The following is a 12,670-nucleotide window of genomic DNA, read 5'->3' as shown; positions in this document are numbered from 1 at the left end:
CAGTATTGTATTGTCGCTGTATTTTCACATAGAGTTCACCTTTTCTCAGTACCTTTTGATTGAAGACCAATTGTTGCTTCTAGAATTTACAGGTAAATAAACTGAAGCTGGTAAACGTCAGTGGTTCCAAATTCTGAAATCTAGGTTTGCCATTAGCTGTTGCCAAGTTTCCTTTTTTAAAAAAGTGATTATAAGGGGGGGAAAACCTGAATGAAAAATGTACATAACCTTTTCATTTTTCTTAAGGCTTGGGTAGCGAATTTTGAACGACCACGAATGAATGCAAATTCTCTTCTTGCAAGTCCCACGGGACTTAGTCCTTACCTACGATTTGGCTGTTTGTCCTGCCGCCTGTTTTACTTCAAGTTAACAGACTTATACAAAAAGGTATGAACCAGCCAACTTGAACTGTCAAATACTCATTTAATAATAAAATAAAACTTTCGTTTTTTAAAAAATGAATAATTTATTGTGCTATCATTTCAGGTAAAAAAGAACAGCTCTCCTCCTCTTTCTCTCTATGGCCAGTTGTTGTGGCGTGAATTCTTCTACACAGCAGCCACTAATAATCCACGCTTTGATAAAATGGAAGGCAATCCCATATGTGTGCAGATTCCATGGGACAGGAATCCTGAGGCTTTGGCAAAATGGGCAGAGGGCAGGACAGGATTCCCTTGGATTGATGCTATTATGACCCAGCTACGTCAGGAAGGCTGGATCCACCACTTGGCCAGGCATGCTGTAGCATGCTTCTTGACTCGAGGCGATCTGTGGATTAGTTGGGAAGAAGGGATGAAGGTACACTTCTTTGTTCCTTAATTGATTATTTTTCTTTTGTATTGGCATTTTAAGATTTCAGTTTGATATTTTAGTTATGCAGATATTTCTAAATTTCAGGCAGCTTTTGCTACACAGCCTATTTATACAGAATAAGTTGTATCTAGTGCTGCATCGTTGGTTTTTCTGTTCATCAAATTATATATAATGGTATTAGGCCATGGTATTTGTCAGTCCTAAACACACGTACTAGGAAATAAATCCCACTGATGATGGAATTTACTTCTGAGTAAACATGCTTAGGATTATACAGTAACAGTAGATATTGCTATGGCTTTAGAGTGGAATTTATAGCCCCTTAAAAAATAGTGAAGGCTATGTGCTACTTGTTATATAACTTAAGCAAGGCTAGCTAAATAGCATCATCTAGTGGAGAACAGGCATTATTACATGCCACGCTCAAAGCTTCCTATGTGAATTTTCCTTTTCTTTACACTGCCCACCTCCCTCAAACACAAATGCACAGCTCTAAAGCTGTTGAGAATAATACCATGAACATTTGATCCTGTGGACTGTCTTCATAGCTGCAACAATATGAGCAGTTGCTTGGCCCAGTGCTTCTAAATCAAGTTAAGACACTAGCGAAGGGGCAGCATCTCCCACTACTGCCTTGCTTTCAAAGAACTGAACAAACCTATTATGTTCACATTTGTTCAGTACAGTACGTATCTTATATTTAAGCCAGGTGAGGAGGCAACAGTGCCCAGACCAGCAGAACAGCCTAGGATCCCTTAGATCTCCTTTTGCAGTGATGCCCACCTTAAAATCTCCTTAGTTTTGTTTCTCATTTTTAGTCGATAAGTTTATGTATATGAGCCACTTTGTGCTTCTGGTGCAGATGAACTCACCTAGATAAAATTATGACTCCTGATTAAGCACAGTTTGGAATTCTGTTGGGCTCTGCTGTGTGTATCCTCATATGCCTTGCCTCAACAGGAATTTGGAACAAGAATTTACAGTATACCTCCCTCTGCATTATGTAAAGAGTAGGAGTTTTATGTAACTCGTCATAGTCATTTTAGCAGTCATAACTCTGATGGCTTTGTTTTAATGCTTCAAAACTGTACAGCATTGAAAAAGTATTTCTGAGAAACTGTTTGGGCTAACATAGTGTTTGTTTTAAAGGTATTTGAAGAATTGCTCCTGGATGCTGACTGGAGTGTGAATGCAGGCAGTTGGATGTGGCTGTCCTGTAGCTCCTTCTTCCAGCAGTTTTTCCATTGCTATTGCCCTGTGGGCTTTGGCAGAAGAACTGACCCTAATGGGGACTATATCAGGTTAAGTACCATTTCCAATTATTAGAAAAATTAAAGGGTTAAACAAGCTGTTTAACTTTTAACTGTTTAACTGACTTAAACTTTTTCTTCTTTTCATTATAAGGCGCTATCTGCCTGTACTCAGAGGGTTTCCTGCAAAGTACATCTACGATCCTTGGAATGCCCCTGAGGGTGTCCAGAAGGTTGCAAAATGTGTAATAGGAGTGAATTACCCTAAACCAATGGTAAATCATGCTGAGGCAAGTCGCTTGAATATTGAAAGGATGAAACAAATCTACCAGCAACTATCACGATACAGAGGATTAGGTATGGTAAAATGTTTTGATTTGGAGAAGTTCACTTCTTTCTGTACTTGACTGCTTCTCTATAGCCACAGGGCCCAGGCATAATGAGTGTAACTAGGTGATTGAAAGGATTGGCAAATGAAAGACTGTTTCTCTTGTGCATTTCATTCATGTCAACTGTTTCATATTGAACTGTTGTGTTAAATTTTGTGAACCACTCTATAAAGGGTTTATCCAGCTAAGCTATACTCTGAGTAGACCCATTGAAATTAATGGAATTACATAATTCAAATCAATTGATTTGGTGAGAGTACTCTGAGGATGACTTGATCGGATGCAAATCGGAATTTTTCAATGATCCATTGGATTAGATTTTTTGAAAACATGGAGTTGGATCCATTTGTTAGTCGTAGTAAGTGTCTAACTTAGTTGGATACAGCCCATTGCATTCTTCTGTCTACAAAAGAGAAAATGAACATCCATATGAAAGGAGAATTTGCTGCTTTTACATACTTTCCAGATACTGATCTTGGTGCTGCCTTTGCCCCCCCCCCCCCCAGTTCCTGCATTTAAAAAATCTTTGTATTCAAATTCAGACTATGTTCTCATGCCTGGATGTACATTCATAAATTTAACAATACTGCCAAACCTTGTAATTTTCTTCTATGATCTGTTTTTTGGAGCACCTAATTTTTGTTTTGGATGAAATACAGAAAGGCCACCAGCAGAATTGGAAAAGATAGTGACTAAACAAAAATGCATGTTCTTCATTCTGATGCTAATGTATTTTGTTTTTATTAGGACTGCTTGCATCAGTGCCTTCTAATGGGAATGGGAATGGAAATAGCGGCCTAATGGGATATTCACCAGGGGAAACCCTTCCTAGTTGTACCAATGCCAGTGGTAAGTTCTACCTATTCTTAATAAAAGTAGTCTGGGAAATAGAAAGCAGTAAAATCTACCTACGACTCCAATGACATTGTATTGTTTAGCAAATCTATCTTACCAACTTTCCAAAATTAGAACTTCAACAGCATATGGTCATTATTATTCATAATCACTCAGTTAATAGGTAAAGTGGACATCTACACACAGACTACAGATGGGATAGGGTTTAATTCACTCCACAGCTTTTGAGGGAGCATCATGCCTCTTATCTCAGCACCTGGACTGGAACACAATTAGCCAGTAGTCAATTACTGCATTTTCCACAAATAAATGCGTACTGAAGGCAGTTTAAATAAGTAGTTTCCAAGAAAGTACATAACCATAAAAGGTTAAAAGAACTCCAACACAACACTAACAGTCTAAAAAAACCAGATTGCGAAATGCAGTGTTTACATTTTAGTTGTACAGCATCCATTATACTGATACCCAGTTGCAGGTAGAGGTCCTTTCCACTACAAAAGGGGAACTCTTCAACTTTCTTAGTGTTTACATCTAAGTATGTAATATGTATATATAAATATTGATAGCATATGTATTAATAATATCATAAAATGCAGTTGTGATGACTAAATATTTAATAGTTCTTTTCAAAATAATATGCAGATGTAGTTCTACAATACGGTATTTAGAAATCAGGATTAAGGCCTTTTCTATCTTGGTTACTTTGAACCAAGATGAAAGTACTTACAAGTCATTGTTTGCATGTATTAAGATTCCTGTCCAGTTAGCATGCGAAAGTAGAGATTGCACATGGATTTGGTTAAGAAAATGGGCTATGTAACTAGCACACAAATACACATAAGCAGCTCAGGCAGTTTAGTATTTTACATGCTGAATAAGTTCTCATAGCTTTCAGATTATAATCTTTAAAACCAAACAAAAATAGTTTGGGGGACTGACCAGAAAGTCTAATTTCTTGAATGGCAAAGGAATAAATGCTTCTTTCAGGCAGGATCATAAACAAATTGACAGTCTAACCAGAAATTAATTTTATTGTGACTGTGGAAGTGTCTGCATTGCACTGGGACAGAGATACCATTAAAACAAATTAACTATTGATAGGAAGCCTATACCTTCCCAGAAATGAGTAGAGCTAACCATGCAGATTTGTGTTCTTCCAGGATCTCAAATGGGAACAAATGAAGCCCATACAGGAAGTGTTCAAGCATGCACGTTAGGAGAATCTCATACAGGAACTAGTGGAATTCAGCAGCAAGGTAAGACAACATTGCTTCAGTTTTGCATTAAATTACTCAGAAGTCTTACTTATTCCAATACTTTGGATTATACCAATTGAACAGGAGGAATGAAGGGTTTCCTGCCATGCCGCCTGTAATTATGTGCACCTTGTCTCTATAGGACAGGTTCCTTTTAAACCTCCTTTAAGTGAATGTATCTGAGCAAAAATATCTGGCCCTCTCCAAGAGGAACCAAAATAAAGTCAAGAGAACTTCATGCTGAAGCATCAGAGTTTGTAAATCAAAGAAAGGTTTTTCTCCCACTCGCCCCTACAAAGTTTCAGATGCTTTTAGTACAAGTTCCCCGGCTACCCTCAGTGTAAGTGTGTTGTTGAGGACCAAGGTGCAAGAGGAAGAATTTTAGAAAATAAATGGGACTTGCTCAAGTGGGATTTGCATTGCATTGCCAGCAATCATACAGGTTGTCATTTAGAGAGAGCTAAGTATGCCTGAATAATTAAGCACTGAAATCTCACTGGCTTTAGAGAAAGTGAGATAGTTCTGTCAGTATTTATCCACCCATATGCTGGAGTTCTACAATTTTCAGCTATGCAAGTTAACCACAGATCCCAGCTGGAACGGTGGAGAAGGAAGTAAAGCAGGAACACAGGGGACTTCAAAATTTTAGCCTCTTAGGTATGCACACAGCCAAAAGCTATTCCGTGGGGCCACGGGCACGGGCTGCAACAAGACTAATTTTTAGATTTCCCTATGTCATGGGTAGGCAAACTAAGGCCTGGGGGATGGATCCGGCCCAATTGCCTTCTAAATCCGGCCCACGGACAGTCCTGGAATCAGTGTGTTTTTATATGAGTAGAATGTGCCCTTTTATTTAAAATGCATCTCTGGGTTATTTGTGGGGGCACAGGAATGTCTTCATTCCCCCCCCCCCAATATAGTCCGCCCCCCCCAACAAGGTCTGAGGGATAGCGGACTGGCCCCCTGCTGAAAAAGTTTGCTGACCCCTGCACTATGTATTCACCAAGCCTAGACAACTACCTTTTAAGATTTATGTAGCTTACACAATTGACAGCCCAGTTGGAGGCACTTACATTAAAATGTATTATAATTGTATGAAGAATTTCTAGAACTTTGATCAGAAATATTACACATTTCTAGAACTTTGATCAGAAATATTACACATTTCAAAAATATTTTAATGTGTTTTTAGCAGGTTACCCTCAAGGGAGTGGTATTTTGCATTACGCTCATGGGGAAGGCCAGAAAACACACTTAATTCAGCAAGGTAAGTTCTATAAACATGTGTGATGGCATTATCTGAAACTCAAATAGATTCTTAAAGTAGGTCTTTGGTTTCAATTTGCAGGAAGAGCATCTCTTGTTGCTGGAATGTGCACTGGGAAACGTCCAAATCCAGAAGAGGAAACTCAGAGCATTGGTCCCAAAGTCCAGCGACAAAGCAGTAATTAATTGGGTAAAAATAAGAACTCTGAAGGAAGATATTAATGATAGAAAACCACATGCTGATGTCAGAAGGAAAAACTAAGCATGCCTCCTGAATGGTTAAGAACATAGCTTCCATTAGAGGAGTGGACCAAATATCATTGAACATAACATCCTGCATGGCAGTGGCCAAGAGTCCTGACATTCAGTTTATGCTTTTAGCAGTTGCATGGGACTACCATATGACTTGTATTGCCAGTTCTGCTCCATTTAGCTTAACTTGCCCCCACCCCTTAAAACTGTGCATTAGCTTTGTCTATTTTTTGAGCTTGCTGAGTGATGATAACCATCCACTTCAGTCATCAGGTATTTGTGTAACTTTCTTTGAGCAGGGAAAGGGTACGATTTTGTTTAATTTGACTCCACTCATTCTTATGCTCTTATGCATAGTTTTTGTACTGAGAAAGTGGAAGTTTCCTTTCATTTATTACCATTACATTATACAGTTGTCAGTCCTGCAACTTGTTTTTTTCCTCCCTAAGCTGCAGCAGGTCTAAGATACTGTCCTGTTGGCAGCTTCGAATCTGCACCCCCATAAATATTCATGTTCTGCTCTCCCCCTTTAGAGATAATATCCAAATGCATACCCAGTGTAAACACTGCACATAGATTTATCTAGGTTGGTTGCAGTATTTTTCTGTAGTTCTTGCACGTCTTTATGTTGCTGCAAATGTGCATCAGTAGGCCTATGAAGTGTGCATTTAGAATAAGTAGCCATGCCTGCTCTGAAGCATATTTTGTACTGAAGCAGTTACTCTGTTCTAGCCTGTTTAGAATAGCTGGGGCCATGTGTTTTCTTCTGCAGCTGTAGAGCAGGGTTTGGAGCAGTTAACAGAAAATTATTCTGTACAACAAATTACTTAAACGTCCGCATAGTTGGGAAATCTCACCTATCTTTCTATGACGACCATACCAAGAACCCTAAATATTCATATAACTGCTGAGTATTATCAGCTGACATAGAAGGGTTGAACAGTTTATTTTGCTGTATTTTTCTCTGTATGCCTGAAATATTTATTGTAAGTATGAAGAATTGCTCCAGCAATTATGTTTTGATGTGTCACCTTAGTTCTGAGTTTTGTTTAAAATATTGTGGCATTGTGATCTGAAATATGCCATATCGGTATTATGGATAAACATATTGTCAGACTTCACTTAACATTGTGCTTCCATCAAATTCAATCCATTTTACCACTCTACACACTCCTTTGCCTCAATCGGCAGCTTCTTGACTAATTTACAAGATATAAAAACAGCCATCTATTTGCCCTGCACTATTTATATTCTGTTCAAGTTTTATTGACTCCCTCCTTTATTTTACACTTTGAGGCACACCAAAGGTTGTAGGGCTATACCTCAGTGGGAGAGCATCTGCTTTGTATACAGCAGGTCCCAAGTTCAATCTGGCATCTCCAGGTAGAGCTAGGAGAGAAACTGTGAAAAGTGGCTGCCAGTCTGTAAGCAATACTGAGGAAGATGACCAGGTGCTCCAAGTATAAGGCAGCTTTCTGTGTTCCTAAGATCTAGACTTATAGGTCAGGCTCTTATGGCTAATTTTGTCATATTCTCTCTCCAATAGGCCTCTAGAAAAACTTTACTTTTGTGAGTTACTGAAAGTTTAACATAGCATTGTGTGGATCATGTAAAATTTGGTAGCTTACACAAGTACTGAAGATTGGAAAAAAAGACCAGTCTGCTCTTCTTAAAAACACAAAAAATGCATTCTGTAGCTGCCCATTATATTTGGAAATATTTTTTACCTACTCAGCTTTCACAGCAAATATTTGGCTGCAGTCCATCACACACTTCCCTGGGAGTACGCCCAGTTCAACTCAGGGGAGCTTATTTCTGAGAAGACATGCATGCAATTTCATTGTTAGTTTGCAGTGCATGTATGTCTATGGACAGTTGTCTTTTGCCTCTTTTTCTTACCTGTTATTTTTTGACAGGGCTGTTTACAATATAAAACACAAAAATGTATAGCATAATAATGATAAACATAAATAATAATAATACACATAATTACACCCACCCATTTAATAAGCCACAGATCATTTAATTAGCCAAAGGCCTGGGAGAAGAGGAATGTTTTTGCTTGGAGCCTAAAGATACATAACAAAAAAAGTGCCAGGGAAGCCTCCTTGGGGAGAGCATTCGACAAGTGGGGAGCCACCTCATAAAGGGCTCATTCTTGTGCTGCCACCTCCAGACCTCTTGTGTAGGAGGCAGATGAAGAAGAGCCTCAGGTGATTACTGCAGGGTCTGGGTCAGGTCATACGGGGAGAGGCAGTCCTTGAGGTACTGTGGTCTTGAGCTGTTTATAACTATAGGTCAGAACCAGCACTTTGACTTGGGCCCAGAAACTATTTGACAGCCACTGCAGTCGGGCCAAGGCTGGTGTTATAGGCTCAGACCATCTTGTCCTCGTGAACAACCTGGCTGCTGAATTCTGCACCAAAACTGGGCCTAAACTGCGATTGAAATGGATGTAGAAAATTTGTTTCCTCCAAGAGTGCCTAGATCTGGTCTGCGACCACTCGTTGAATAACCTTGCCCAAGAAGGGGAGGTTGGTAACTGAGCAGTAATGACTTAGATTACTTGAGTGGTTTTACTACTGCCTCCTTCAAGTCATCAGGGACCACTCCCTCTCGCAAGGAGGCATTAATCACCTCCCTAGCCCAGCAAGCTGTCCCATCCCTGCTAGTTTTTATCAGCCAAGAGGGGCAAGGGTCCAGAACACAAGTGGTCACCCTGACTGATCCAAGCACCTTGCCCACAATTCATTGAACATAACAGGATTAGACAGTGCTCTGGACATCACTTACTTGTGTTCTGAAATTCGCAAATCACCATTCTTTTTTGTTTGTACTTCCACTGCTAGCAAGAAGCTACACATTGTAGTCTTATGGCACCTTACATGCAGCACAACTTATGCAAGTGATGAACCAGTCATTAAATTAAATTATGAACAGACAATGTATGCAGAAAATGTGATTCATTACATATAAAAACATATTAACAAATATTAAAATGTATGCAAGGTATGGTAACAAGTTTCAGAAAGAGAAAACATATAATATTTATTGAGAATTAATTCCTAATGGACTGATTCATTTTTGTCTTGCAGCTTTGCTGAAAGAGAAGGATCCACACCCTAAAATTTCAGGGCAAAATTATTTCACTTCATATTGGAATTAAAAGTTTTTGTGAGAGTACTTGTATTAAAATGTGCATTTTCATGCATTTATTTTCACACAGTCTGAATGGTTGTAAACAAGTATGTTTTTTAATGCATTGTTTCTAACTGGTATTTCTATGGTTTTTAAACTTTTAATGACTCACAAAGGGGAAATAGAGAATTGTAAATAAAGCATTTGGTGATGAATTTGGTAACTTACTGTAAATATAAGCATTCATGATTAGTGATAGACTCATCAATATATTTTTGATATTTCATGTATGGCTTTCAGAAAAGGCTTTAATTGGATGGATATAAAACGGAAACTGTCCAGACAATGATGACCTTGATCATTTAATATTTTTAGATTCGGGGCAGGATTTTTGACCCCTTTATGAACCAAACTGTCTTTTCAAAATGGTCAGCTCTTATATGTCTATGTATAAAATACAATAGAGATGTTACTCTATGAAAATACAGCTGTATATAAGTCTCATATGCCAATATTTTGTTAAACTATGAAGTTGTCATGTCTGATGTTTTGTCCTTGTATTTCCCACTGCCTTGTTCAATCACAGTGAGGATGCCCTTGTTAATAAAAATGTATATACAGGTTGTTTCATTTAAGTCTTGTTTTTGAGCAGATTTTGTATTGGTCTAGTCAATACAGTCTTTAAGAAGTGCTAGCATACAAGTTTTGAATTGCTTATACCTTGTGTTTATAGAATTTTATAGCTTCAAATAGCATTTGAACAGTTTAATCACCCTCCCTAGCTGTTGTCCTAAGCATCTACAGCCAAGGAAGGCACATATCTGATAGCTAATCCTTTACTGACAAAAGTGCGTACTTAAAGCAACTCTCACAGTGCTCCAGAAGTCCAGTTACTGAACTTAAGTATGGAACATGTTTACTTCTGATATTTTGCCTCTTATCAGGGTAGTAGTTCCTGTTATTCCTTTCACAATGAGTCCCTCTGCATTTCTTTTCTGCATTCAGCTGGAAGCAGGTTTATCCCTGGTTTCATATGGCATTTGCGGCAATGCTATCTTCTACATTACTATCCTGCCAGTGGTACCTCGGGTTACATACACTTCAGGTTACAGACGCTTCAGGTTACAGACTCCGCTAACCCAGAAATAGTGCTTCAGGTTAAGAACTTTGCTTCAGGATGAGAACAGAAGTCGTGCTCTGGCAGCACGGCAGCAGCAGGAGGCCCCATTAGCTAAAGTGGTGCTTCAGGTTAAGAACAGTTTCAGGTTAAGAACGGACCTCCGGAACGAATTAAGTTCTTAACCCAAGGTACCACTGTACTTGCTCTGGTTTTTAGTAGTAAATATTTGCTTTAGTACACAAAGAATTTAAACAGGATATAAAAAGAAAAGGACAAACATTGCCTGTTTAATTCCTGGGAACAGGTAACATATTACAAGAAATAAAATAGTAGCAATGCAGGTTGAAATGCTCCTGGTTAGTTCTATAGTAAGGAACAGGGAACTAGGCCTAAATCTGGTATGCAATTCCCAAGTAGCTGATTTTTTGAATTTAACTGTGACAGCAGTGCAGCAAAGTGCAACCATAAAATATAGAGCAAGCATCATAGAAAGGTGGAGCTTTTCTCTGTCACCAACTGCTTCACAGTTCCACTCCTCCATGCAAGCTGAGTTAATACCACTTTCCCAGTTCCCACATTAGAGGTTAGCACTGCAGTTGCACTTAAAGTTAGAAAAAACACTGCAGCCCAGGTCTTGAAACATGGAGGACTCCCAGGAAAACCCTTGAATGCAGTAGTTTTTGCAACCATTTTGTCTGGATTCTCCAGAAAACCAGAATAAACTACTTAAACACCAGTTCTAGAGAAATGGTTCATATGAAAGCATTCTTTATGGTTTATTACTATCCATATAAATCTTTAGGAATAATAAAAATCCAATGAATTTATTTGTTAATCTGAATGGTGAAAGTAATCAAGCTTTTGCGGAGTTCTTTTTTTTAAAATAAAATAAAATTAAACCTCTGTTCTTGTCAAATTGACCTATAGAGGGTGCTCCAAGAGCTAAAGTATGATTTCTTCTTCACCTCATACATCTCTGGGATAGCCAGCACTTTTGTAAACAGTATACAAACAATATGCCCAGCCAGTGCTCCATAATCTAGATTCAGAGAGTAACTTCAGTTCATCTCTAGTGAAGAGCGAAAGAGTGCATCTGATGGTCAATAGCTACCTTTCTGAAGGGAATGTGAAAGCATGCTTTCATCTTTAATATAAACAAGAATGAGTGCCACAGAAGGAAACACTTTATTTCTGAGAACCGCAGGTCTCTCCCCCCCCCCATCTGTCTTGCAGTGTGGGGAAGTGTTTTTTAAACCATTCTTAAATTGTAAGCCAGAAAGTGTTTTCTGTTCTGCACGGTAGTAGTTTATTCTACTAAAAGGGCACTTATGCATCCCTATAAGTAATTGCACACCGTACATGCAATTGGATCAACACTTACATCCCAGACCTGCTAATTGGATAGAGAGTTGACGCTTTTTGTTACCACCTGGAGAGAAATCCCTTATTGTAATGAGAACAGTTCCTTATAATTTGTTTTAATACATTTTTGTCCTGTTCTTCAGCCAGAAAGGGATCTCAAGTGACTTACAAAAAAATAAGCAAGCTGCCTTTGGCCCTCCCTGCCCTCAGCCTTACCGTTAAATTAACAGACACAACACAAAAGGGGGAAAGATGAGGAGGGAGGAGGAAAAAAGTAATCTTTGGCACCAGGTCTTAAAAATTACTGTTCTTAGAATGTTCGGTTGGGATGGGACAGTAAATAAAACGGATCCATTGTTGATTGTGTGGCAAGTGTCAGTTAACTGTTGCTCTTCAAATAGCAGCTTTTGACAGCTCCCCCCCCCCCTCACGTTTGTTTTTTCTAGTGTCTAGACCAGGGGTCTGCAACCTTTAAGACAAAAAGAGCCACTTGGACCCGTTTCCGAAGAAAAAACAACAACTGGGAGCCGCAAAACCATTGCGACATTTAAAACAAATATATCTCCGGAGCCGCAATCTGACAGCGGGCGGGAAGGTGACGTCGGGACAGTGCGTGACTAACGCACGCACCGCCCCCATGCGACGTCACAGCCAGTACAGCGCCCGCCACAGTGAGGAGTGTCGGGGCGCACAATGCGCCTCCTCCCCTCACTAGTATCCGCCCCGGAGCCGCGGCAATGATGTAAAAGAGCCGCATGCGGCTCCGGAGCCGCGGGTTGCAGACCCCTGGTCTAGACACTTCCTCTCCTCCCTCAGGTCTCATTTGTACCCAGCATTCTATGCCCCTCCCTGCTACCTACACATTTGAATGAACAGTCAAGATGCATCTCTTTGAAAGTCTGTAGCATCCTGCTAAATGCTAATCCTAAAGCAGAAATCAAGGGAAGTAGTGAAGTTTTCACCTTTTGA

General features: G+C 39.3%; 1 protein-coding gene across 4 annotated transcripts in view; it reads left to right on the top strand.

The window, feature by feature from the left end:
• The window catches only part of CRY1 (cryptochrome circadian regulator 1), a 32,027-nt gene extending 22,178 nt beyond the window's left edge, over positions 1–9,849 (top strand). The window contains exons 6-14 of one of the 4 annotated variants that reach the window (XM_083400209.1): positions 247–387; positions 487–798; positions 1,963–2,114; positions 2,218–2,420; positions 3,200–3,301; positions 4,468–4,563; positions 5,759–5,830; positions 5,912–6,019; positions 9,177–9,849. In XM_083400209.1, the coding sequence (XP_083256335.1) occupies positions 247–387; positions 487–798; positions 1,963–2,114; positions 2,218–2,420; positions 3,200–3,301; positions 4,468–4,563; positions 5,759–5,830; positions 5,912–6,015 (1,182 nt within the window). In that variant the 3' untranslated portion in view covers positions 6,016–6,019; positions 9,177–9,849. Of the gene's footprint in view, positions 1–246; positions 388–486; positions 799–1,962; positions 2,115–2,217; positions 2,421–3,199; positions 3,302–4,467; positions 4,564–5,755; positions 5,831–5,911; positions 6,020–9,176 lie in introns of all 4 variants that reach the window. The other 3 variants (XM_083400208.1, XM_083400211.1, XM_083400210.1) reach the window with 3 other exon arrangements.
• Positions 9,850–12,670: the final 2,821 nt, after the last annotated feature.

Source organism: Podarcis tiliguerta, assembly GCF_965153285.1.
Source record: "Podarcis tiliguerta genome assembly, chromosome: 10".
NCBI classification, from domain to species: domain Eukaryota; kingdom Metazoa; phylum Chordata; class Lepidosauria; order Squamata; family Lacertidae; genus Podarcis; species Podarcis tiliguerta.
Note: the sequence above shows the minus strand (reverse complement) of the source record. Positions and strands in the feature narration are given on the sequence as shown.